Source organism: Akebia trifoliata, chromosome 3 (assembly GCF_017979445.1).
Source record: "Akebia trifoliata isolate Shusen 1 chromosome 3, ASM1797944v1, whole genome shotgun sequence".
NCBI classification, from domain to species: Eukaryota; Viridiplantae; Streptophyta; class Magnoliopsida; order Ranunculales; family Lardizabalaceae; genus Akebia; species Akebia trifoliata.
Window position 1 is genome coordinate 55990339 of NC_141377.1, and position 27245 is coordinate 56017583.

Here is a 27245-nt window from a genome sequence, read left to right on the forward strand (position 1 = left end):
AACGAAATTATTCAAATGTCAGAATCAAAATTCAATACGTTTGATTACTCTTAGATATTAACGTAGTTTTATATTCCTCCCTTGCATTTTAAATTCACCCACCTTAACAAGTTTTTTTTGTTATCCTTCTTAAATTTCATTTCGTTCTATCAGGATCGATGTAATTGAGTTGTTGGAGTGGATCCCTGCCACTTGAAAATGGGGGTGTTTGTGGGCATTAAGAAAGATTCAAGGGGTGACGATCTATTTCATATCCTTTAAAATAAGATTCTCAATAACGGATAAAGGATGGATGAGACAAAAAAAATTTACACTTTGACCCATTGTAGTTTGGCATAATTATATTTTGACCCTCTTAACATTTTGATAATTGCACTTACCTCCCTTTTTACGCAACGGTATTAAAATTCAGATATTATTTTATTATTTTACCCTTTTATTTTATATTTAAAAAATAGATTTTAAAGCAATAATTAAAATGCCTTGTCTAAGCATTCATTGAACCCTTTTTTCACAGGCATATTTTTGTTAATAAGAAAATAACATTTTAAAAAAAGCAAAATGGGCTTTATAAAAGGAATTTAACTGTTAGGTAGACAATAATTTGACGGAAGGTGGAAAGTAAACCCCTTAGATAACTATAAGGGAGGTAAGTTTAATTATCAAAATGTTAGGGGGTCAAATGGAATTTTGCCAAGTTATAGGTGGTCAAAGTGTAATTTACCCTGAAAAAATTAATGAAATACAGATTTATATTTATGGGCATATCATATCATCTTGAGTGATTTTTCATGTCATGCACTCGTTGTTAACATATTTCTATATTCCCTGAAACTAATTGGTTTCCTTGAACTTTCCAATATATTGCAAACTCAATCTTAATGTTTCTTCGAAATTATGTTCTTTATTTCCATATCTCATTATCATATGAATTTGAAAATTACTCGAACTTCACCTATAGGATCAGTGAGCGGTAACAATTTACCGCTCACTCAACTATTATTAGTCAAAATCATTTATACATATAAAAGATTTTGATTTTGATCTTGATTACCGTAGCAATGTTTCTTATACACTATGTTTCCGATCCCAAACTAGGATAGGGAGGTAAGTACAATTGTTGAAACATTAAGAGGTCGACATAGAATTATGACAAACCATAGGGGGTGACAGTGTAATTTACCCTAAAATTTATTTAACTAAAAACAAAATTTAATGTAAGATTAATGTAATTTTATATTTTTTTTAATGTAAGATTTAGACATAGATTATACATCTAATAGAGTTTTATTTGACTATTGCCGATCTAACATATCCCCAAATCAGATTGGATCGATTCGAAATAAACCCTGAAATCGATCCATCGACAATCCAACTAATGCCAATGCAAATTTAGGTATGAGATTGAAATTCAAGACTCCACATTAGGGCCTCTGAAAATTCCTATACTTACCACAATTGTGCACCCTTACTTACGTGGTGCATGTGATGTATTAGACCTTGGACAAAATCATAGTCTATGACTGGGCAAAGCCTAGATACGGGCCTGGTCCTCTGTCTACATGGATACCCCATTATCCAAAACTATAATATTCCTTGAGATCTGAATCTTGTTGCTGATGAAGATCTCGACACTGGGTTTGCTCTGTTTCTTATAATACCTCTTGAATTTTAACCGAAATTGGTGTCATGATTGAGCATGTTTCGCAGGTTTTGGGAATTGTTTTATGGCTTGGGGTCTAACAAGTGACTATGTTTTGGTGAATGTTGAATTTCTTTGCTTTAAAAATAGAAATAATAAATTCTGAAAGGAATTTTTCTTGAAATTAAATTGTGCATTAATTATGTTCTTGGACCATTGAACTGGTGGGGATTCGATTCCATCGGTCTCAATCGGTACTGATCCGATCTTAAAAACTAGTTAAAAAACATTTAGAGTGTGATCATCTCCACATGTTGATTATTAACCATATCAAAAGTCCAATTGTCGAATGACATAGTGACATGTGAAAAGAGATCAACTGGTTGCCATGGATAAAGTTTTGGGTTCTGAAGATATTAATGACCAAAATGAACATTAATTAAAAACTAACTAGTTATTCAATGGTCCAACTATATAAGATAAGGTGTGGGGTTCTGTTGACTCGAGAAATGACACAAAATCGAACGGTTGAGATTTTATGCATATCTCAACAATAGATACCCCAATAATCAATCATTGGATTTTGTGTTTGCACGATTAAGATCTTGTATCATATCTTGAGACATATTTCTTGATCGAGTCAACAGAATCCAACCCATAAGATAAATATGTTTTTAAATTACAATCTTATCCCTAATTTTTACACTGCCACCCCAAGAAAGAATTTTACATCAATACTGTAGATAAAAGAATGCATCGTTAGCGGGAACTCCTACGTATTCTTATCCTACTTCTAGATCATGAAACTTTGAAAATTGAATCTAGAATTTATGAACCTTTAGTGTCATGGTTCCTATATGATTTCTTAATAAAAAGAAAAACAGCTCTCCAACTTTTTTGTTTTTGGAGTACAATCAAAACAGTAGAGTGCAAGTGATTTTTTAAAGTGATGGAGTGCAACTGTTGGTGGGTGATGTGCAATTAGTTGGTCCCAAAAAAGGGTGAAAGATATCCTAGAATTAAATTCATATCTCTATGTTCCTTGAATTGATGAATGCCCAAGTTTTAAAACGTTTAAATCTTCTAATAAATTTTATTCTTTAACCAATGAAACCTTGATGGGTGATATATATAGTTATTGCTACACCAACTTTTAATAAAAGCACTCTAGATGTGCTAATTCCTTGTCAATATCATATGAATTGGGGTACTCTTAGTCAAAGTTGGTGTGGTAATAGAATCTCTCTTATACAAATGAAATGCAGTTTTTTTTTTTTTTTAAAGCAAAAGAGTCATGATTTTCCGACTCCCCCCCTCCCCCAGACGTACTCACTCATACTCTTATATTGTGTATGTGCTAGGACCATAGATTATTTCCTCGGGATACACAACTGCACATCCCCACAAATATGTATGGTGTGTATCCCAATGAATTAAAATCTATGACTCTAGCACAAGCCACATCAGGAGAGTATGTCACAAGGGTAAGGAGGGGGGGGGGGGTGGTTTCAGAAAATCATTATTCAAAGCAAAATAGAGAGGTTGTTTTGTAAAGAATCCACACCATTTTCAAATTGATTCACAAGGCTGGATTATAAACTTAAACTCAGTGCATTGGATCAAATCTTTTAGATCCCACTCTATGTCAACTCAAGCCAGTTTGAATTCTTTCTTGCATGCCAATCCTTTATTCTTGAAAAGGATTACTCTCGATGAAATCCGATGTCTCTTGGTTCGACAAGAAGAGCAGAGGGTTTGAACATCCTGACCATAACCCCTCGACCTTCTTGGACATACATGAAAGCGTAGAAATGAATGTCCATCCATCCTATTCTAAATTAAATTTAATCGTCTACCATGTATGTTCTTTTTCCATTTTTTATGAGTAAATTAAAAACTTAATTTGTGTTTTTTTCTTTTTCGACGCACGGAAACTATGGAATGAAGGCAGGACCTTGGAACTGGTGGATGCATTGATAGAGAATCAGTTGGGTGCATATGGGGCGTCGAGAGGCATCCAAGTGAGTTCCTTCAACTGAGGATCGTTTGCCTGCTTTCGTTTATGTGTACAACAGCATCAAGAAGACATGCCGAGCATGTCATCTGTTGTTTTTTGTCAAAACTGTTGTAACAAAGTACAGAAATCTTCTTTTTTTTTCCTTATTAGTTTTTGGGTAATTGTTTGTTATATCAAATTGCTTCTATTGTCATGTTATTCTTCTTGAGCTTCTAGAATTTGTTCTTTGGTTGGGTCTATTTTGGATGCAGATGTGAAAGGTGTGCAGAAAAAAAAAAAATTTTATTTAAATAAAAAAAATGAACTTTAGACATCGTTTGGTGTATTTTAGACATCACCAGTATAGACATCCATTTTTTAACCGATATCTATAGTTTTTGACATCAATTAAATAGTGATGTCTAGACTCTTTTTTGTACTGGTATAAGTGTAAGAAAAGACCCAGTGTACACTTGACACAACGAATCATTATTCTAAAGGGGAAATTAAGGACCTTAAGGGATTTATTTCTAGTTAGTCTCTACGTTTTAAGGCTTCCCTTAATAGTCTGTTTAATATAACTTTTTCTTTCTAATCAGCCCTAACCTTGCTTCTCACATTTCTCGTGTTTGAAATGTTGAATCTGTTATAATCATTCAAACTCATTGTCTTCATTAAAAAAAGAGGATTGTTGGGACCCCAATCGAGTTTCAGAGACTCTATTCGACGGAAAGGATTTGATAAGAAATAAAAAATCATTTTGAAGGATTTTGAAGAAGTTTAACATTGAACGGATTGACTTAATTGACAAGGCTATTCATGACCTGATAATTAATGTGAGGTATCCATGTAGAATGGATGCAAATGAATTTGGAATCAAACATGTGTTGGCTTCCAAGAATGCTAAATCGGAGATTTGAAATCCATAAATAATCATCAAAGGCAAAATGTATGTGATTCCAAGTTTAAAACCTCAAAACTCTGGAAAAATTAACACTATCGTTGGATTGGATTTGTAAGCACCCCATGGATAAGAAGTATAATCAAGCATCAGATAAAGCAATCCAGGGTCAAGAAGAAATTTGAACCAATTTGAAGCCCATAACATTTATAAAATATTAATTGAATCCAACAAATTAATTGTTTGAGATGAATTATGCCAGACAAGATGTAGGACACTAGTGTGGCTACCAAGGCTTGAATTTTCCTTTGTGTTGCAAGTCAAGAGCATGGCCGGTCTGATGGTCTATTCTCCCATGAAATTCAATTAAATAATAATATGGATAAATTACTAAACTTTAAATAACTATTCTAACTAACATAACAATTTGATATAGTCCTAAACACATTAAAATAAGGGAAAATAGCTTAAAGGATCCTAACGGAGAGATTTCCTTCTAAATAGTTCCTAAGTTTTGGGTAGTAGCTTAATGGTCCATTTAGCAAAAATTTATTTCTTAACAGTCCCTCATTATTGTTGAGCTCACCACTTTTTATTTTCTATCGACATCTTTTATCGTTGAATTCAACATCTTTTAAAAATGTCAAAGTAGACAATAAAAAGCGGTGAACTCGATGCTAGTAAAATCCAACTGTTTTCGTTTTTCGAGTTTTTCCTACTAAAATATATGGAAAGATTGACTAAAAACTTAACATAACGACTTGTCCATATGATTTCAACCCAAAAAAAACATCCTTGATCAATTATCATCCAAAAATGAAGCAAATTTTTTTTTTTTTTAATAAAAAAATTCGTAGTTTTTTTTTTTTTTTTTTACATGTCTTTAAAATATTTGAAAAACAGCTTCTTATTCTTTTTTAAAAAAATTTCGTCAGAATGGAGTCTTCGAAATTTGACTAAGGTGCCAAAAATCTAATTTTTTGGATGAAAACGGTGAGTTCAAATGGTTATGGCCATTTCAAAATTTCAATCGTGAGAAATGTGGGGCATGGGATTTAGGGATTTATTAGAAAAAAAAAAGTTTTACCAAATGAACTATTAAGAGACATCTTAACACTCAGGGAATTAATTCGAAAGAAATCCCTAGTCAGGCCCCTTTAAGTAATTTCTCCATTACAAATCAGGGAACATTTGTCCTCGTTTTCGGTCTGCCCCATTGTCAAAATTGTACCCAATTTTTTCCTTGGAGATTGAAGACTTCGTATAGTTTATTTCCTATTAATTTTGCAAAGTGGATTGTGGTCAAGGGGTATGCCATCAAAAGGTATCCCAAATATTCATGAAAACCTATAGTGTATTTTTCAAAAAAGTACCCAACTATTTTGAACCATAAACCTATATTTTCCAATTACAGCTGCATCTATTAAATACTTAAATTATACTAAACCAGTTAGAAGAAGGATGGTTTCGATACCCTCATACTCTGTTTTGGCAAGTATTTTAGCTATCCCTTTATCCTAGGATTTTCATCATTATCTTTCTCAAATCCTATTTGAAACATTTATGTTCATGGTCTTTTTTTTGGGGAACTGAGGTGTTCAAGTCTCTTAGAGTAGCCGACTAATCCTTGGGGCACGTGACGCCCCCTCCCCACATGCACCAGAATTTGTTTGAGATAAATCCCCAAGGTGGCCTCTAAGGTTGCAATTTCATGGATTCTCTTCAACCATTCCACTCTTTCCACCTATTAGATATAGGTCTAGGGGTGTCAATGGGTACCCAATTAATCGAAAATCACACTTCCGATTTCATTTTTATTAGAACCGAGTCTAAAATGAAGTCAAATCAATAGGAACTAGAATTGTTAGGTTTTATCCAAGGGGTACACAGAACTGATTATTTTATCATTTTTTTTTATAAAATAGATGATTTAAAGTATCTGTTATTTCTAAACCAATGTATATATGTTATAAAGTCCTTCAATTTTTCTTATAAATTATCGATTGGAGCTTAAAATGAGCCATCTCTTTAGTTTTTTTTTTTTTTCAATAAGATAAAATTTGATTTTTGAAAAAAAAAAAATCATTAACTTATAGTTTTAGTATAACAAATTATAAATAAGTTAATAATTTTTTTTGGGCTAATATGCTAATTTTTTTAAAGACGTTTTTATTTTTTATAATGGTTTGAAATACATTCTCTCATTTGATTCTTGAGAATCGGAATCAATGGTCACCCGTGATTTTTGACGATTTTGATTTTATTTATTTTGAAAGTAGATTCGGAACTGACAAGAATCATAACCAAAATAAATATAATAATTACGATTCTAAGTTTCTTAGGAATCGAATCGGAACCGACCCATTGATAGGGCTTAAAACAAAACAAATTCAATTCAGATATGAGTATGTCCATATCCATATCCAATTTTTTTATTCGGATTCATATCCATTTCTGACTTGGATCCTTATATCTAAAACCATATCATAATTATTTTACTTTCATCAAATCTACATCTGGATTTAATTCGATCCGATCGAACTAATTGATTTAGGTCAAGCAGATAAGATAATGTCAAATCATTCAAAGTTATTTCAAATAAAATTATTAAAATATGATGAAAATTATGACTTTAACTCAAGACCTCTACATTTTAGAAAGAAGTCTTAACCACTACACCCAATTATTCTTTGTTGATGGATGATAACTTGAAAAATATAAAGGTACAACTTACAAAGTAATATGTCATTTGGATCTTGGTGGATATAAGAATGGATCCATATCTTATTCAGATCAAGCGAGATTAACCCATATCAGAATCATATTTTTATTTGAATATATTTGATGGAACCAAACCCATTAAATTTGGATTCAGTACACTCGGATTTCGAATAAAATCCGTCCCATTTTAAGCCCTACCCATTGGCACCTCTACTAGGTCTTCCGTCTTTCATAAAAAGACTTAAAAAAAGTCATAATATTCTATTTTTATATTAAAAATTAGGGGTGCAACTTGGTCCGATTCAAACCAAGAATCGAACCAAACCAATAGCTTTTGGGGTGGTTTGGAATAAGTTGTGGTTTGATTCCAAGTTACAAAAATGGAGAACTGATCAATTTGGCTCGGTTCTTGGATAAAGATTGTATAGAATCAAACCCCTATGCAATAAATATATAAATAATACTTATTATGAATAATTTTTGGAATTGGGACATGGATTGATATTTTTTGTGTGGATAAACTAATTATTTTTTTTTGATAGATTAGTGCTTGTTGTATGAAATTTTATATTTTTTATATATTTATTTTTTATTAAAAAATATTACTTACAATTTATAGAATATTACCAATATATAAGGCTGAACCAAATCAAACCGACTTTAATTCGATTTGAGATGGTTTGATTTCAATGAAATTTGATTTGGTTCTGATTCTTATGTAGTGGAACTGACTTATGACGATTCGATTCCACGTAATCGAACCAAGTTGCAACCTTATAAAAAATTCATCCTTCTCAAACTTTTAGTCTTCGGAGGGTAGTGATTTTTGAACCCAATCCAACTTGACTTCAATCCATACGATTTATGGGGGAAAATTAAGGGTTTTTAAGGTGAAACAAGGGCATTTAGGTCATTTTCATTATTCTCTTTACACTGGGGACGCAAGCGAGGAATCGATTTGAATCTGGGTCGCCTGGTTGTCTCGACCGATTCAAAGCGGATAAAATGACGAGTTGATCCAGCATCCGATCATTAACATATAAGCTAAGGTACATACATGCTCTCGTCACATTTTACAGAAAACGATCGAAAATCGAAATCGAGTCGAATCGAATCGAATTAGGGACGAACGAAAACGAAGAGCGATGGATTTCTCAGAACAAGATGTAGATATCTTCGGAGAAGAAGAAGAGCGAGAGCAAGACGAAGAAGAGAGCCAAAATTCCTCTTCTTCTTCTTCATCATCTTCGTCTTCATCCTCATCTTCGTCTAATGGCAGCGGTGGAGGAGCGAACAGTAGCGGTAGTGGGAGCGGTAGCGGTAGCGGTAACGGTAACGGAAATGGTAACGGTAGTAGCAGCGATGGAGATGAAGAAGAAGAAGACGATGGGGAGGTAGAGAAAACGAGTGGATCCGAAGATAGAGATTTATTTGGTTCTGATAACGAAGAGTACATCAGAAGACCTGCTTCCAGTCCTTTTACAGTACCTAGTAAGTTTTTACCCAATCGATTATAAATTTTTGATTTTTTTTTTTTTGTTGGAATTGGTTTAGATTTAGCTTTAGATGGGTTTTGAAGAATTTCCATTTTGATAGTTTTGATGTTTAGTTTGGTTGGAACTTGAAAGTGAGTTTGAAGCTCTTTTTACAATGCCTACTTAATTTTTAGCTAATTGATGATCAATTTATTTTTATTTTATATTTTATATTTCTATATTGGAATTGGTTTAGATTGAGCTTTAGATGGGTTTTGAAAACTACCCATTTCGCTGTTTTCCCCACTCTAGTTTTGATGTTTAGTTTGGTTGTAATTTGGAACATGGAAATGAGTTTGAAGCCCTTTTCCAGTATCTTGTAATTTTTTACCCAATCGACTATAATTTTTTTTTATTTTTTTGTTTGTTTGTTGGAAATGGTTTAGCTTGAGCTTAAGATGGATTTTCAAGAATACCCATTTTTCTAGTTTTGATGTTTAGTTTGGTTGGAACTTGGAAGTGAGTTCGAAGCCCTTTTTACAATGCCTAATTAATTTTTAGGCAATTGATGATCAATTATGTTTTTTTTTTTTTTTTAAATATATTTCTATGTTGGAATTGGTTTAGATTGAGCTTTAGATGGGTTTTGAAAACTACCCATTTCGGTGTTTCCCCCCTGTAGTTTTGATGTTTAGTTTGGTTGTAATTTGGAACATGGAAGTGAGTTTGAAGTCTTTTTCCAGTACCTTGTAATTTTTTACCCAATCGACTGTAAAAATTTTGATTTTTTTGTTGTTGGAATTGGTTTAGATTGAGCTTTAGATGGATTTTGAAGAATACCCATTTTGCTTTTTCTTTAGTTTTGAGTTTGATGTTTACTGTTTAGTTTGGTTGGAATTTTGAACTTGGATGTGAATTTGATCGAGGTTTCGGTGAATTTAGAAGAATTTCCATTTTTTCCACTTAGTGTTGGATGTTATTGCATACTTTTTATTTTGTTGATTTTTTTCTTCATTTTTAGTTAATTTAGGGATCAGTTTTGTATGTGTGGGGTTGCTTTTTAGTACATTGGATAATCGAGTTTGGATGTTGTGAGATTATTTTAGTTTGGGAGTTAAAATGGCTATCTATTGATACACTGATGCTTGGTGGAAGTCCATAGTTTTAATTGTGCAAGGTTACATTGATGTCAGTTATTATTTTTAGTTTTGAAAATTTATGTTTCATGACTGGAGGCATCTTTTGTCATCAGCAATGATTGAGCTGAAAAATAATAAGGATTCTTCTTAGTTTTTATTTTTTTATTTGATGCGTTTGTGAGGTCAAATATGCTAATTCAATGTTGCCACTTACATAATTTGGAAATAAGACACAAGGCTCAACCCTAATCACACTTTCATTTGCTTTTGTTGTAAGCTGCTGTTTTCTCTACTTTCTTCGCTTCATTGCAATATGCGGTTGCCTTGAAATGAATTATGAAGAATAGCAATAGAAGAAAATAGTAAAAGAAATGAGAAGAATCCGCCCCCCCTTTAACACACACACACACACATTATAGTCTCATGGTTTTCATCTTTTGATTAACAGTCTCATGGTTTTTTAGGTGACTGTATATAGATGTTTCTTGCCCTTTTTATTGTTTTTATAAGCTTAATTGTTATTATCGAAGGTGTGGAAGCCTCCTCTCAGGAGGTTACCTTGTGCAGTATTGGGCTGTTATTTTTTTGGTGCGAATTATTTTGAGATTTTAAGGGGTAGTATTTTGAAGATTTTGTTTTTAGATTGGAGTATGTGTGCTCCAGTTAGTTTTCTCTTTTGCTTCTCAGGTCAGTCACCTAGACTGCCTTTTGTACATTCTTTTTGCTTGCAATAAATTTATACTTATCCAAAAATAAATAAATGAGATTGATGTGATTAGATGGAGTAAGAATGCTGGATAACCTATTTGACTTCATGTTAGGGAATTCAACTACCAAGTATATCTTCTTATTTAGACAATTACGAGATAGGGTCCTTGAAGAATTAAGTTGTGGATATTAGGGAAAAAAGCAGTCTCAAGCAGGTAAATAAACACTAGTAGGGATGTGTATGTTGGAGCTGTAACCATTGTGAGAACAGTTGCTGGTGAGATAAAGAAGTTTCCTGTCAGAGTTGGTTTGCCTACAAAGTTTTATTTAACAGTGATCTACAACAGTACCAAGCAAGGGCTCTTAGGTTCAGTTTTTCATAAATTTTGGTGAGCATCTAACCCATAGAACAAGTGCTAGGTGCTAAATTTTTGGTGTGCTTTTGGAGTATCATGCAACCAACGTTCCAACATTAACACCAACTAAAGTTAACCAAGATGAATATTGGTAAGTCAAGAAACAATATATTCATAGCATGTGTAAAAAAGATGAGGATGTTGAGAGAGATGGCTGGTAAGAATAGGAAAGAGAGATTTAGAAATGAATACAGTTGAGGGAGACTTGTTCCAATAGAACATAAAAATGAAGGAATGTTGATTGAGATGATTTTGGGCATGGAAACAAATACCAACATCAATACTTTTGAGATGGAGAACATTGGTGCAATTTAAAGACTTTATAAGATAAGGAGAAGGATGAAAATGACGTAGTAAGAAAAGATTTGGCATATACCTTGATAGAAGATATAGCTTTAGATAGAGTTGAATAGCAGAAAAAATTAATATTGTTATATTCGGAAGGCAGATATTATTATACAGATTTTGTGTTTATTGCTTTCTTTTTATTAGCTCGCTGTTACTGTTGAGCTGTTCCTTTGTGTGGGGTATTTGGACTTATTTATTAAGGCAATTTAGGATTTCATGAATCATGCCCAAATTCTTCCGTGGAGGTTTGTCAAAGTTTGTATCTGATTGCCTTTTCCAATGGAGGGGTGATGCTTTTGGAAAATGCTTCCTTCTGCGATTTGTTCAGGCATTTGGAAAGAAAACTGAAGAGTGTTCAATAGGAATGAGGAAGATAGTCATGTTATAATTTTGAACGTTTAAACTTAAATATTTAAATGGTCGTCTTTGTCTGTTGATTGGAGGGCATTTTTTTGATGATATTGTCGGGGCGGTACTCTGACTCCGCTTCCGAATCAACTAAACAAAAAGCTTCTACCACGATATTTCACGCAGCAGAAGCAACCTTCACACCTTAACTAACTTAAGCAGCAATCAACGCAAGAGCGCGCCTGCTCCTAGGCTCGATATATCTATGAAAGATTCCTACGATTTTGCATTCCATTGGTCCTTATCACATTTAGGGAGGTTTAGTATTTTGGTTTTCCCTCCTTTGTAGCTTGCTTTGCCTAGTTAGGCCATCTCTATTTTCTCTCGTGATTTCTAATAGAATTATGCTTATCCAAAAAAAATAGGGTGCTCAATTAGTATGTATTTCTCATGAAATTGTAGTTTATTTTATGAGGCGAGAAGGTCATCTTTCAAAAAAAAAATATGACAGAACCATGGACATCTGTTGTTATATACATGGGTTGGTCAGTTGATAAAAGTGGTTCTTAATTTTTTTTTATTTGCTATGTGGCTGAAAGACAGTACTTAAATGCCACAACTTTGTATTCTGAAGTTCTGGGACACAAGGCTCAATTCCAATTTCGCTATTGTACTTATTGTTTTTGTCAATTATAAAAAAGAAGAAGATCGGGTAATAAGTTCATGCATGATGTGTTGTATGTTCCTGGTTTAGCTCAGGATTTGAGTTGTTTGGGGCAGAGGGGCTATTTGGCTATATTTGATGATTCAAAATGCATGCTTTAAGGAAAAGGGGGAATCTTCAATATTTCTTCTGTTTGGGATATGATGGTACTTGAAGCTGTAATCAAGAGGGGTTAGTAGTTCATGTAATTTAGGATTTCTACTCTTGGGGCTTCACTCATTTTTGGCATTTTGCAATGCCTAGCAAGAAAATCCAAGCCTTTTTTTTTTATTTACTTTTGTTGGGCTTAGGTATTACACTTACTCTGCTGGGGCACACAATGTAATTTCTTTTCTTTCTTTTTTCCCGTCTGCATATATTGGCTGGTGTGGCATCTACATAATGTCAAAGGTAATACTTTCAAGTGTTAAGGCTCATTTATCCAATCCACAATGGGACATGTGCCCCCCCCCCCCCCCCCCCCCCCCTTCCTTTTTCTTAGAGGCCGAAAGAGTGGTATAATTTCCAAGCCTTCCATTGACCTGGATTCTTCTGATATGTTTATATTGATATGAAGCAGTCCCCTAGATAGCGAAAGAATCACATAATGACATACTAAAATTTGACAGTCTTGGATACACATTCCTATCAATGTTGGCAATTTATGCCCGTGTAGATTTGCTAGCGGGAATTGAAAGTGTCAACATTGGCTAGCATGGCCTTTACATCTAGAGGTAGACTTCTATGGAGACTGATTCCTGTAGCAGTTTGTTGGGGTCTATGGAAAGTGAGAAATAGGAGTTATTTAGGAAAGGAGAATCTAATTTAAGATGCCATCCCGAGTATCAGAGAGCTGTTTCCAAGAATTCATATGCTTTTAATTATTTCACTTTTAGATGGGATCTATGTTCCATGAATACTGTTAGGTGTATCTGCTACTTTATTTATTTGTTTGTTTGTTATTATTATTATTTTTTATGTTTTTATTACACCACCCATGTATGCTTTTCCTTTTCTTTTTGTAATAAGGCTTACACTCTCTGCGCCCCCCTGCCCCCCCCCAAAAAAAATAAAAAATAAAAAATAAAAATTGTGGAGAACATTGTTCTTATTGTATGCCTTTTTATATTTTGAGTTAGACTTTGCTAAGGTAGCTTCACATTTGACAAAATAAGTCCTAATAAAGTTTCCTGCATTTGAAATTCATGTAAGAGCTTTCCATTTATGTATTGGGCTACATCTGGCCTGTTATTTTCCAATGAGCTCTTAATTTATATTTATTAATCAGTGGGCCACTTGCATGGTATCAGATTTAGGTGACTGTTATGTGCCTTAGGGGAACAGAAACATTTCCTTAATATTTTTTTGGTTCTTCTTAGTTACATCATACTGATAATTGTGGACTTTTAAACCCTTTTCACAGGTTCCTATTTTTCATTCACGTTCTTGTGATTTCTTAATTTTTTTTTTCTCTTTGGATTATATTCAACATGGCAGCCTTACCTGCTATTCGAAATACGAACAACCATACTAGAGGATCTTTTGGACGTGGTCGCTGGCAGTCAGGATATCAAAATGGTAGAGGTAGTGGCATACTCCCACGACCAGGTTCTTATCATCAAAGGCAGAACTATGGTTTTGGTTCTAGATTTTCAAATGTGCGCCAAGATGAACGCTTTGTTTCTGAGTTAAAGCTTTCGAAGAGTGAAGAAACTTTATCCAGGATATGTATTGCATTTCAGGAGGTAACTTATTTGTTTCCTTTTTATGTTGAGACTAGGTAACTTTTATGGATAAATCCAAGTTCCCAGTAAATTACTCCTAAGGAGGGTCTATCAGTGGCTTATCTATGCATGTCTTAACCCACGTTCAATTGCATTTTTGGATGGTCAAAAATTAAAAATAATGGGCAATTTGAATAACATCTTTTCTAATGCATTTGTTTTGGATGGTCAATTGCATTTTCTTTTCTACTAAAATATTTTATACTTATAAAAAAAATTGGGCAGTTTGGAAATTGTTGTGTTGTATGGTTACCAAGGAATTGTGGTTCCACCCCATAATCATGCATGTTGCTATTCCTGTGGACTATCCAACTGGTGTCTTACATGTTCTCTAGTTGAATTTGTTTTTTCTTCATATATTTACAATACTATCTGATGTGGAGCTTGATCCAATAGCCATGTGAAGTTGGTTGCTATAGTCGCATTGAAGGTGGAGAAGTTTACTTTGATGACCGCAGCTTGGTAAGTGTTTTAGCAAACCCATTCATGCAGCATTTTTATGGTGGTCCATTAACTTATATAATTCACTTATACATACTCTCTCTTCTACACTACTAGAGGCTTTTTAAGCGCCTCATTACTGAAGATGTTGGAGCTGATTTAAATGAAGGGTTTGACTCTTTTATTGAGAAAAAAGGTATATTAACTTTGAGGAAATTCCCTCAATGTTTGGTTATTACGAAGGGGCTTTAGGATAGAAATTGTGTATGTCTTTAATTAAAACTCATTCCTTTTGGGCTTTGTGTATGAGCGCTGATTTATGCAGGCAATTCTGTGTTGTTCTCTCTAAATCAGACTTGGGCTGCCAGGGTTTTGGTGATCTTCTTGCTTGCATAAGAAACAAAAACATCCCGCTTCAAAATATTCATTTTGTGGTAAGAGGTCTATTCCACTTTTTACTACAAGTGCGCGAGGCAAACAGCTCCACAAAGTTTATTAACTTTTGATTTTTTGCACAGACTTTCCGTAACAACCTTAATAAGGTAATGGCTAACCTCTTTATATGGTCATCAATGCTTTGTGAAAAAATGATATTCGTGTGGCATTGGGTTGTGAACACTTGTTTTATTTCTTTAACAATTTGTGAAACTAATTTATTTAGAGTTTATTTGGTTGTAGATAATGGCTACTGCTTATATCAGGCATGAGCCATGGGAAATGGGAGTGCATAAGAGAAATGGAGTTGTCTATCTTGATGTTCATAAACTTCCGGAAAGGCCACAAAGTGAGCTAGATCGTCGAAGGTACATCTATTGGTCTACCCTTATTTTAGGAAATATAAATTTTAAGCAAACAGAAGAACAACCCTAAGATTGTAGAATTTGCCCAAGTAAAATAGTAAGTCTTAGATGAAAGAATAGTACAGTTAATTGAGGGTTACTGTTGAAAGAGGGAGAGTGGAAGTCGGAATGGTAAGTAAGGTTATGGTTTTAGAGAAAAAAGGAAACATAATTCTTGTTTAGAAATATTTTTCTTCATATTTAACTTATTTGACTCATTTTTTTAGTCTTACTTTCATATGCCGTAAATGATTTTGTGATTGATCCATTTTTTATTTAGATGCTATTGGGGTTATTGTTTTGAGAACCTCGCCACCGAGGATTCAAGAGGAGCCGATGGGGAGGGGATACATCATGTTGATGCAAATGTTGAGTTCTGTTCTGTGATCAAAACCAAATTAGGAGCTCATCGTATTATTATGGGTGCTGAAATGGACTGTTGTGATTCCACTGATGATGGAAGGAGGTTTTATGTGGAGTTGAAAACGAGTCGTGAGGTTAACTCTTCTTTTCTATGTCAATCTCGTCGTGTGTCATTAGTTTACTTCTTTCATTTTCCATGTTTTGACCCTAACTTAACATCACCAATACTTTAAACAGTTTTAGAGTAGGTTGTGAATTTTCATTTTTTGCTGCAGTTGGATTATCATACCGAGGAAAGATATGAAAGAGAGAAACTGCTTAAATTTTGGGTATGATTCACTTCCCCGTTTGGTTACTGATTTACTGTACTTAGTATTACTTCAATGATTGTCTAATGTTCTTTGTACATGGATACTTGTTTTTTGATATGCATACGTGTTATTTGGACCTATGTTACCTGATTCATCAGTTCGCTTAGATTGAATTTGAGTTCATGGTGCACCACTCTAGAATGAACCCAGTTGTACGAGTTGGAAGAGATTATACGTTTCTTGGTTCATTTTGGTACACTTTGATACATAATTCAAACAAGTTGCAAGTATAACCATAAAACGTTAGAAACACAGTACATATTTGAAGCAAATTTTAAATATCAAATATATAAGCAATCATTAAGAAAACAATGTATTGAAATAACAAAATTAAAAATACATATACACACACACACGCACACACATACACACTAGAACCAACGAGCGTTGGGCATAGTGGCCAAGGTATCCTTCCAAGAGGGAGAGGTCTTGAGTTCAAGCCCCCTTGTTGGCCACCTGTGGGGATTAATCCGTAGTATGTGTGGTTTGTGGGGTATTGCATGTACCCGGGGGATTTGGGCAAGCTATGGTGCTCTAAGAGGCCAGTTGCCTCGCCCTTGCTAGTCAAGCCTACGGGTCCGGAATCATCATCATCAAATATATACACTAGAGTTTGCCCGTGCCTACCTATCACGGCCTTATTCTTTCGAAGCGAGGTTGTGCAGAGCAAGGGGGTCAAATCCACTTGCAAGCCTGTAAAATGATTGTACACCACACACATGTAGCTAGCTAACAAGTAAATAAGGCAACATGAGGCAAAGCCCGGAGGCAACTTTGTTGATATAATATTGATTACACGGAGTAACGCGTTACAAAAGCAATAAGGTGCGTTACAAAGCAATAGATAATCCTATGACACGCGGGACTTCCACGGAGCTGGGCTTGAGGGTTTCAGTCAACGTGGGTGTAGGCCGGGGATTGGGAAACACTAGACACCCTTCCTACAAAGAGTACGCTAAGTTTTTCCTAGGTTTTCAGAAGGAAACATCAAAAGTGGAGGCCGGTCATACTCCCTTATTACAGAAATGCCACTAAGCTAACAAGTATGCCCTGGCACGGGGTTGACAGGTACCTCTAAGCTAACAGATATGCCCTGGTACGAGGGCTGACATGGCTTCATAGTGAGCCTTACATAGTATTACATGGGTGCTCCCGGGTAGCTCCGGGGCGAGCTTACACCTAACTCTAGGTGACAGAAGTTATGGCCGTCACACTATGACATGGACATCCTCTTTGGGGTTAAAGGGGTAAAAAAGGAAAACCAATTAAGTTGGAGGGGTATTTTTCGAAAAGCGGTAGAAGAGAAAAGACAATAAAGTTCGAATCCTCTTTAGAGTAGTGTAGTCAAGGTGAGCGCATTAGTGTGTCTCAGGCGCGCCTCAAGGTTGGGTGAACCGAAGGCGCCTTAATACATGTGAGGCAGGGCAATTTAAGTGAGGCGTAGCAAGGCATATGCCTTGATTGCGCCTCAGCCAAGGCACATGCCTCACTAAAAGTTGAATAAAATAGATGTATTTTATTTCAATAGGATGCTAATTTCAGAATTGATTTTATAATCTTTACATGAATTTTTATTTATTTATTTGAAAAGTACATTTTTATCATTAAAATGTTTAATTTTATATTTTACCATTTTAGTCCATCTAAGCCTATTAGGGTCGGGTTAGGGTTTTGTCGACCTAGGCCCAATAAGGGTATATGACTGGTCTAAGGGTAGAGCTTGCCTCTTTAGGAATGGGTTAGGGCTCAACCAAGCTCGGCTCGAACCCACCCTAGTTGTTGTTGTGCTGTAGAAGCAACAACATATGTTGTTACTTGCATGCTTATATTCCTTCCCTTCGTTTTGTTCTTCTTCCTTCCTAATTTTTCTACTATTGTTGATCATTTTTCTCATTGTTCCTGAAGTGTTGAATATTTTAACTTGTTTATAAAACTTGTCTTTATATATTTTATATTATAAAATATCGAGAATCCATCTTTCACTGTTTAATTTTTTGTTTATAAAATTTTATTGTGCCTTGCTTCACTCAGGCGTGCTCCTCGCTTTGCGCCTTTTGCCTTTAACTACACTACTTTGGGGTTAAGGGGGGTAAAAAGAGGAAAAACAATAAACTAACGGTGGATTATTTTTGGGAAAGGGGTAGAAGAGGAAAGACAATAAAGTTAAAACTTGTCCCCAAGATTTGTATTAAGACTAAATTCTGACCCTATTTATCTAGTGGACCCCTATTGTGTTTTATTATATATATATATATATATAGGACCAATTCAGTATAGTGCGAATTTGGTAACTATGGTTTGGATTCTCTTTTAATTATCCCTCTTGGTATTAGTATCTGAGTGAAATTCATCAGACTGAAAAATCTACTTGATTAATATGGTAGTGTAGGAAGTACTTTATTCACCTGCAAGAAAAATCACACTATCTTTTGTTTGTTTTAATCATGAAAGCTGAATTCCAAAGAATTTGGGGTCAACTTGTTTTAAATATCATCATCATCATCCTCAGCCTCATCCCAAAGATTTGGTTGGCTAAATGAGTTCTGTTCCTTCATTCCACTCTGTCCATAGCTTGTCCTTGTTTTAAATTTCTTGTACATTATCTGTATTATGGAGGAACAGAAGTTGAAGATCAGTGGCAAGTGATAGTTTCACCTCAATGACGAATAAGACAAAGATCACTAGAGACTTGGCATGACCAATTTAGACTCTTTTTTTTATGGATACCAATTTAGACCTTGGTCTAACTCAATGTCTCGATAAGCTGACAAAACACATCATCATTTGTAAGACGATAGACGACCAAACAGAACTTATCTAATCGTAGCCAAATTTCCTTTTATACTTATGAAAGAAAAATACGTTTGAAATATATGAAGGAAATACGCTGAACAGAACTCTTTTGAATGCTTAATTTGGCTAAAAGTATATGTATTTTTATTTAAATAATGCTACTTTCAACCATGAAATAGTACTATTTTCAGTCGTTATCAATTTTAATTAATTAAAATAATCTTTGATATGAGACAATACATTCCCTATATATTTTACATGTTACTTACTGATACAAGAAGTCTCGGCTGAGACATTCTGAGGTGGAAATAGATTAAAGTTCAACCATGGACGTAATCATGGCCGGAAAATTGTACGCTTAAAAAGATAAAAACATTGTGGACCTTGTATGGTCGTTCATCATTACAAACTTAATCATTGAAGAAGTAACTTGTTTATTCGAAAATTAAGTTGCTTTAATTTAGGACTATTCTAGTCCCATTGTGTGGTCCCATCAATCAATTGGTCTCGATTAATGGATTATTGAGGAATAGCGACAAAAGGAACTGGGATTGTATGTTGCACCAAATTTCTAGAATTCATGGATTCTCTCATTAATTTTCAAAATTAAATTATCATAAAATCTAGAAATCATTTTTAGGAAAAAGGGATTTGATTATCCATTTTTATACCATATATTCTATTTCTATTTTCACATCAAAAAGTGGTTTTTTAAAAAGAAAGGAATTTGCAGAAATAACTACACATCCTAACTTTGCGTTGGTGAGAATCAGGTCTTTCTTTGAATAGAAACTCTATTTAATAGAGGAATCTCATGTAAATACCATGAAATAAGGTTTGATCCTATTCATGGGGATTCTGTAAATATACCATTCCAAAAATGGACAGTTTGAAACAATTGGGGCTTTTTTGGAGATTGGATGCAGTTACCCCTTCTCATAATGAAGTTGTACATAACCCTACTCCGGTCTTGTCCGATATTGAATCGACAGAGTAACATATTTCTATTACGAACTTCTACCTTTGACTGTTGCCCGTTACTTTCTCAACCATTCATGATGTTCCATGTTACAAGCACTTATCAAATTGTTTACCTCTTCAATTATTGAAGGAAATGTTCATGATCCTTGGTTCCGAACATGAGCTGAAATTAAGAGCCTGGAATCTTCTGTTAATGTAAAGGATTGGTTACGGGTATTAGGTTTGAGGTTTGAGTTGGTGGTATTTATAGAGAAATTTACATGGTATATGGCTGGATTTGTGGACTTCATATTTTCTCTAAGAGTAGATATATGCAATGTCAGAAGTACCCCTATCAAAACCAGAAATATCGGTACCACCAACATACTGTGAGTCCACTTCTACTGTATCGGGGTTCATCTTGACCCCATCTCTGATCCCCCGACATCTCTACATTATAAGGTTCACAAAATAGATTCTGTGCTGGTTATAGGGACTAGAGTAGCTACTTTTGCTCGTGTAGTCGCCTTGCCATGTGTAATGCTTCCAGGATTTCAATCGAGCTCTATATTTAACTTGTATTTAAAAATCATGTAAGGTCGTTGATATTGTCATATTGATGATGTACAACTGATCGAGATTGTGCTAACTGGCTGTTGTTTTTTTTGTGGATATTATATTCTCAATCATGATCTAACCTTGCTTTTATTTTATGATAAATGTAAAATAAGAGTATAAGAGCCACAAACATCTTTCCCCTTTCAAATGAGACCGAAAAACCCTATGACACCACAAACACTCTTTCTCCCCCCTTTCCTTTCTTGTAAATCGGGATCATTGACAACCAAAACATCAATGACTCTTGGGGAGGATGGAGAAGAAACTAAAGGATGCATTAATGGTAGAAAAGATGGTGCAGTCCTTTTTTTATTTTTTGAAAGGTACAAATGAAATATACGTTTATGATAAAGAAGGATGGTCGAGTTGACCATCTTATACAACACGAGATAAATTAGCCTGTACGCTATAAGGCTCTTCGAAGAAAACTCCCTCGAATTCCTTCGACAACTTACACCAAAAAAACAATAGATAAAAATGCTAATGTAACTTTCTGAACCGATTGCTCCTTCCCTTAAAAACCAGTCTATTTCTCTCTTTCCGAAGACAACAACAAACAAACGAAGGAAGTACATACCATAAAACATCTCTCCCAAGAAAGGTTCAAGCATGGGGAACACCTGAAGTGAACACATGCATAATCACAATGAATTAGAACATTTTTAACCGACTCACCATTAGATTTACACATGGAACAATATTACCAAAGTAATACCAGGAATAGTGATGTTTTCCAGGGTTAGGATTTTATTCAAGACACCGGTTATTATGGTAAAAACTACCTTGGATGGTATTTTTTGATTCCAAACAGTAGATACCAAGAAATCTGACTGATTCGAAACTGGCACAGGAGATTTATAGGAGTTGATAAAAAAGACGTTGTCTGGAGTGCTATACTAAATTTTGCGGTATTCTTCCAATGGGGAGATTTATGGAAGTGGTATTTGCCACTTTTTTTTTTATAACTGAAATTTTATTAAAGAGGACAAGGAGTCCTCAAAGCAAAGCAAAGGAACAAACTTACAATCTCCCGCTACCTACATTATCCCACCTAAAAGGAAAATCTTCAAAAAACAACCCTCTAAAATCCTTAAACCTCTTACAACAAATAAACAACAAACCTATAATGTTAAAAATTAACTCTTGCATCGAACTTTCCTTCCCATTAAACATGCACCCGTTCCTCTCTTTCCACAAGCCCCAACAAATTTCAAAAGGATAGAAATTCCACAGATTCTTCAACCTACCGGAAAAAGTGTTGGACTTCCAACCAAACAAGAGGGGAGTAACCGATTGTGGATGATACCAAGAAAGCTTAAAGAGAGAGAAAATAAGACCACATTCTATGAGCCACCTCATAATGAATAAGAAGATGATCCACAGACTGCCCAGACGCTTTTCATAAAGAACAATAGTCCATCAGGACAAGACACTTGCGTCTGAGGAGGTCAATTGTAGGAAGCTTATTCAACGTCGCCAACCAAATGATAAACTAGATTTTGGTAGGCACATAAGAAGACCAAACAAAAGAGGCTGGAAAACAAGGATCTTCGTTACCTTTCAACAACGAATAGAAAGATTTAACTGAGTAGTTCCTGTCATGACCAAATTGAATTGTTTTCTTAAGCTAAAGTCTGAAGTTAGTCTGACCCCAGGCTGTAACATGAATCTTTTAATAGGCAGTTGCTTTTTTCCCCCCCTTCTAATGGAATAGAATATATATCTGGAAACTGCACTATCTATCCTCCCAAAAACGAAATTGGTTGCCCTTATTCATCTTGAAGGGATATCCTTTTGTACAACTCTGGAAGAATCTTTGTAGTGTCTTTCCACTCCCAACGCCCATATGAGAGTCTCTTTTCTCCACTTTCCCAACCAAGATTCCTCATCCCAAATCTGGCCTTGATGACCCTTCTCCACAAACTCTGATATTCCACTCTGAACCTCCTCAGTCACTAGCTCACATGTTCCATACTGATGATCTTGCTAGCTCAGTGGCTCGTCCTGCTTTTAGATCAATGTTCCAAAGTAGTAGTTTTTGCTTCTCTTTGCATTTGTGTCCTGATGTTCAACATCACTTTTCTAAAGATTCCAAAACACCTCATTTTTCTGCAGTATAGTCTTTTGTTTGTAGGAATATTTTTTCAAAAGCCCCTGTGAGTCAAGTGAAGTAATTTCAGCTACATCCTTATGTTGAATCTATTTCAATAATTAGATCTCTGTAGTTGCTAGTGTTTGAGCTAGCTTCAGGAATCAAACTTGAGGAGCAAGTTATGTTCCAAGGATTTAGACGTGGGGTGGTCTAAAGATTGTTACATTAATATGTGTAGTGTTCTAAAGATTGAGATCATATTTGCTTACCTGAATTTTTTATGTTGGTTACACACGAATTATGCACTTCAGAATCTACTTGGTTCCGTATCATGTATAATAAAAACAACATATAGATTATACTGATTTGATAACTGCCCTTTAAATCGAGTATTCAGGGGAACATTCACTGAAGGACAATATGTGTGCTGAATCTTGTTTTTTTTCCTTTCTATATTTTAACTTTGAGTTTGTTATACCTTGTGGATTCATTTATTTATTATTGTTATTTATATTTTCTTTTTCTTTTCCATTTATGAATGGTTTCTGTTGCCTATGATATCTTCTATGAAATGCATTTTTGTTCTTGAAAGAAAATTTCACCATGTTGATGTGTATGTGGATAACTATCTGTATCTATTTGAAATGTTGCAGATCCAATCATTCCTGGCAGGTGTTCCTTACATTGTTGTTGGATTTAGGTAATCCTGTTTCCATCATCCGTTGTCCTTTACTTTTCAGAATGGGCTGTTGTTTTGGTGAGGATGATCTCTATGGTGAGGTGATCATCCTCTCCAAAAATCACCCGATATGAACTTCTAACCCCATCAAAAGTGGTTTACAAAAAAATGGACGGTCCACGATTCTTTAACTTTTAAATTGGGGTTAGAAGTTTTGGAATGGGCTGATTTTCGTGAAGAGGATCTCCTCACCAAAAATCAGCCCATTCCGAAATTTCTAACCAATATTAGACAACATACATGGCCAAATAATTGACAAAATCTTCCATCGCTTACGCAATTCACATTTTTCGTTGAAATCAGACTTTTTGGTGTTACTTGCTACTTTGTTAGATGTAGATGAAATTCTGCCTTTTTAGCTTTACTTTGCTACTTTACTGGCAATTATCTTGATTGGACCCAAAGTGTTGGGATCCTTGTATTCAGGGTTTGGATTGAAGTTTTGGGATCCAATATGAACTCAATAGCTGGTAAAGCCTGTGGTAATTCCACAATTAACACTTAAAACTTGTCAAAATAACAATAACAATATAGAAGACGCGGACAAGGTCAGTCATCTGATCTATCCTTGGTCAACCATGCCTTATTTTGTATGGACCCGCCTTCTACACATTGTGTAAATATATTATGTGTATCCATGTAGTTGCCAACTTGCTAAGTTGGTTAAAGTCTGTGATTGTGGATACCACAACCTCGGTTCAGGGGCGGAGCTAGTTAGGAGACACTGTCGGCAATTGTCCCCACTCAACTTTTTTGGGTGCATTTATACTTAAATTTGAGATACCCCTGCATTTTGAACTACTGCCATGTCCCATTTGACCCTGTTGCTCCAATTCCCCATCCCCCCCCCCCCCCCTCCAATTAACTATAAGTTTGCCTCCACTACAAGAAACCTGGGTTCATAACCCGCCTTCACCTATTAACTATTGACAACTAATCAAGCTTCCCTAGGAAAAAAATAAAAAATAAAATATTATTTATATCTATACTCCATATATACTCTGTATATTAATTAGATTTAATGCAATCTTGGTGCATATCATATTGGATTTGGAGAAAGGTGTTCGACGTCTGGTTCACACTTGAACTTATCAAAATAATAATAAAGACACTACCTGGTAAATATATAAAAATAGCATATAGAGCCAGAAATATGGTAACATCTTTGTTTTTTCATTGACTATCCTGATCACCATGAAAGAAACAAGCGAGCATAAGATGCCGGGCTTTATATATTTTAGTAATATTTTGAGATGCTTCTTTACTTAATCCTCCAAGAGAATCTCCTCCAGATTTATAGATTCGATAGTAATCAAGAAGTAAAGATGGTAAAGCGAAAATCTCTCATAAACCCTTATAAAGCCTTCAAAAGTTACAAGCTGCTAAGAAGTGCCACTTAGCTAAGGGGTAAGACATGTGGAGAGTTGTTCGCTCGTCCTAGGTTCAGACCCTCTTGAACCCATACTTCTTATGCTAAGCAATAACCCATCTTTACCTATTAAAGAACAAAATTTCAAGCTGATAACTTTCTACCAACAAGTAGAGCAATATAATAGAGATCATAGACAGGCCACTTGTGACATTTGACAGACAAGACGGATTGGATGGTTAGGATCCGATTGAGTCAATTTCTGGGCTGGTAGATTTAGGTGGACTGGACAACTTGATCTTCTCCTTCCTCTTGTGGTGCCAATGGTAGGTTGTTCTTATGGTCTGCCTGATGGATATAATACACATTTCCACCATACTTCCATCCTTATCTGTTGTATACTATAGTTGACGATAATCTATTCTTTGATGCAGGGATGATGCGGGCCGACTTGTCCGTACTGAGAGGCTACGAACCAAAGATATAACACACAGGGTAAAGATGAAGAGCTATTGGCAGGTATGATAATTTTACCCGCTGCAAAGCAAGAAAGGGTACGAAACTTGTTTGTCTTTGTATTACGTTCCCTCCCCAGCCATCAAAAATCTCAACATTCCATGTATGTAGAACAAGTTATATTTTGTTGTCAGATTAACCCATGTGCACGAGTGCGCATAGTTAAGAGGAGGTGACTGTTGAACTATCAAAATAAAAAAAAATAGCTTCTATTGCCACACCAACTTTTGCTAATTCTACCCAAGATGTGTGCTAATTCTTTGGTGATTTACATATGAATTGGAGTGGCATTAGCAAAAGTTGGTGTGGCAATAGAATTTCTCCTAAAAAAATGAGGTGACTGTTCGTCGCCTGATGCATGACTTTGTACACCATGTGATGATTTGCAGGGAGGTGTTTGCTTGGCTTTCGCTGATGAGGTGCTGTGTTGGCTCTATGGGACGGTTAAAGAGAGTTGAGTTTTGTTTTTATTTTCTTTCTTTGTTAAATTTTTCTGACAATTAATTTATCTTTCTTGGAATGATGACAGTGCAATTTATTATTATTATTATTGCTTTTTTGGATTTGTCATTCCAGATGAAGACTATATCTTGCAGTTTGCTCATCCTTTCAATCGATTAGAGCTTCTACAAGCCCAGTCTTGCCCTGACGTGATTACTAGTCATGTAGAACAATTGTGAGCCAAGAGAAGCAATTTTTGCCCTACATGGCTAGGTAGATACAACATATTATACACCAGAATTGTTTTTTTATTATTTTAAAAGTAACTTTTTGAGATAAAAAGGACAAGCTTTGATCACACAAACATGTAAGGCTACAATGAAATGGGTTGTAGAAAATACCATAATGCTACCAATCCATCCATCTCCATACACCTTATCAATGGAAACATGAGAATTTTGCTGTTGAATATTTTCTCAAGTGCTGATTATGGAAAATTGGGATTTACTTTTCGTTTGGTCAAAGGTGAGTAAAGACTTTGCAGGAGTGCTTCCAGGATTTTGTTTTCAAATGGAATTCCATTTGTGACTCTTAGCCCTTTTTTGAGCGTGTATTTTTCTTTTTAGTATGCTTGTTTTTTGTTAGTGGTTTTTTTTTTTCTCTTTGTATTTTTTTTATTTTTCTTCCCAAATTTTTTCTCCTCTCTCTAATTTAACAATCCAAACAAGAGAAATGGAGAGAAATTCATTTACATTCTCTCCTCTTGTCCTGTTTCTCTAAATCCAAACTCAGCGTAAGGGATCTACAAGTAGTGGTAAATTTGTAAAGTCTGCAAATAGTAATAAGACTTGGGATCAAAATCCCAATTTTACGAACTTGCCTGTCAAAAATATAAATGGATTGCTGGACTTACATACAATCTTAAAGCTTGTTGCAAAGATGCACGAGGCTCACATCAAAATAAGTTGAGAGATGATTTTTGTGTAGATCAAGTTTAACCAGTTTAGCTAGGTTGGGTAAAGTACGTGTGTTGATATGATTTGTGTTCAAAACCTATGTTACGTGATTCGTGGGTTTGCTCAGTTCAAATTTGGGTTTGTGGTTACTGGTTTGCCACTTGTGAATCAACCTAGATCGTAGGTGTAGAGAGAGAGAGAGAGAGAGATATGAGTACATTTGAAGGTTGAAGTGATGAGTAAGCTGAACAAGTTGAAGAAGACAGATTTTAGGAAGAAAAAATCAAGTTTTTTTTTTTTTTTAATGTTTATTTTGTTGTCGTCATTTTTCATCAGTTTGTTAAGAAACATCAACGTCAAAAGAGCATACTAATTTAGGGGATGTCTCAATATTATCAATATGTGGAGAGATTCAAAATAATTTAGCTAAAATGATGAAAACATTTGGTTCGTGAAATTCACGAATTTGAAGAGAATTGTACCGTAAACTAGTTTGGTACAAATCGGTTTGTGGTTCGGTACCTTTTTAACGAATTCGTTAAACATGTTCGAAACCCGAGTTTTCA

General features: G+C 34.9%; 1 protein-coding gene across 1 annotated transcript; it reads left to right on the plus strand.

The window, feature by feature from the left end:
* The first annotated feature begins 8320 nt into the window (after positions 1–8320).
* Positions 8321–26192, plus strand: LOC147408180 (glycine-rich protein). Its single transcript, XM_086437056.1, has 13 exons — positions 8321–8751; positions 13895–14142; positions 14578–14643; positions 14740–14818; positions 14977–15056; positions 15141–15164; positions 15301–15425; positions 15742–15958; positions 16100–16153; positions 23312–23358; positions 25201–25285; positions 25672–25735; positions 25859–26192. The coding sequence occupies exons 1-13, from the start codon at positions 8406–8408 to the stop codon at positions 25960–25962; spliced, it is 1539 nt and encodes a 512-aa protein (XP_086293182.1). The 5' UTR covers positions 8321–8405; the 3' UTR covers positions 25963–26192.
* Positions 26193–27245: the final 1053 nt, after the last annotated feature.

Coding starts and splice junctions, on each gene's coding strand:
- LOC147408180 (XM_086437056.1), top strand. CDS start 8,406: ATGGATTTCTCAGAACAAGATGTAGATATCTTCGGAGAAGAAGAAGAG. Junction 14,819..14,976: donor CTCTTTTATTGAGAAAAAAG/GTATATTAACTT, acceptor TCTCTAAATCAG/ACTTGGGCTGCCAGGGTTTT. Junction 15,426..15,741: donor AGTGAGCTAGATCGTCGAAG/GTACATCTATTG, acceptor TTTTTTATTTAG/ATGCTATTGGGGTTATTGTT.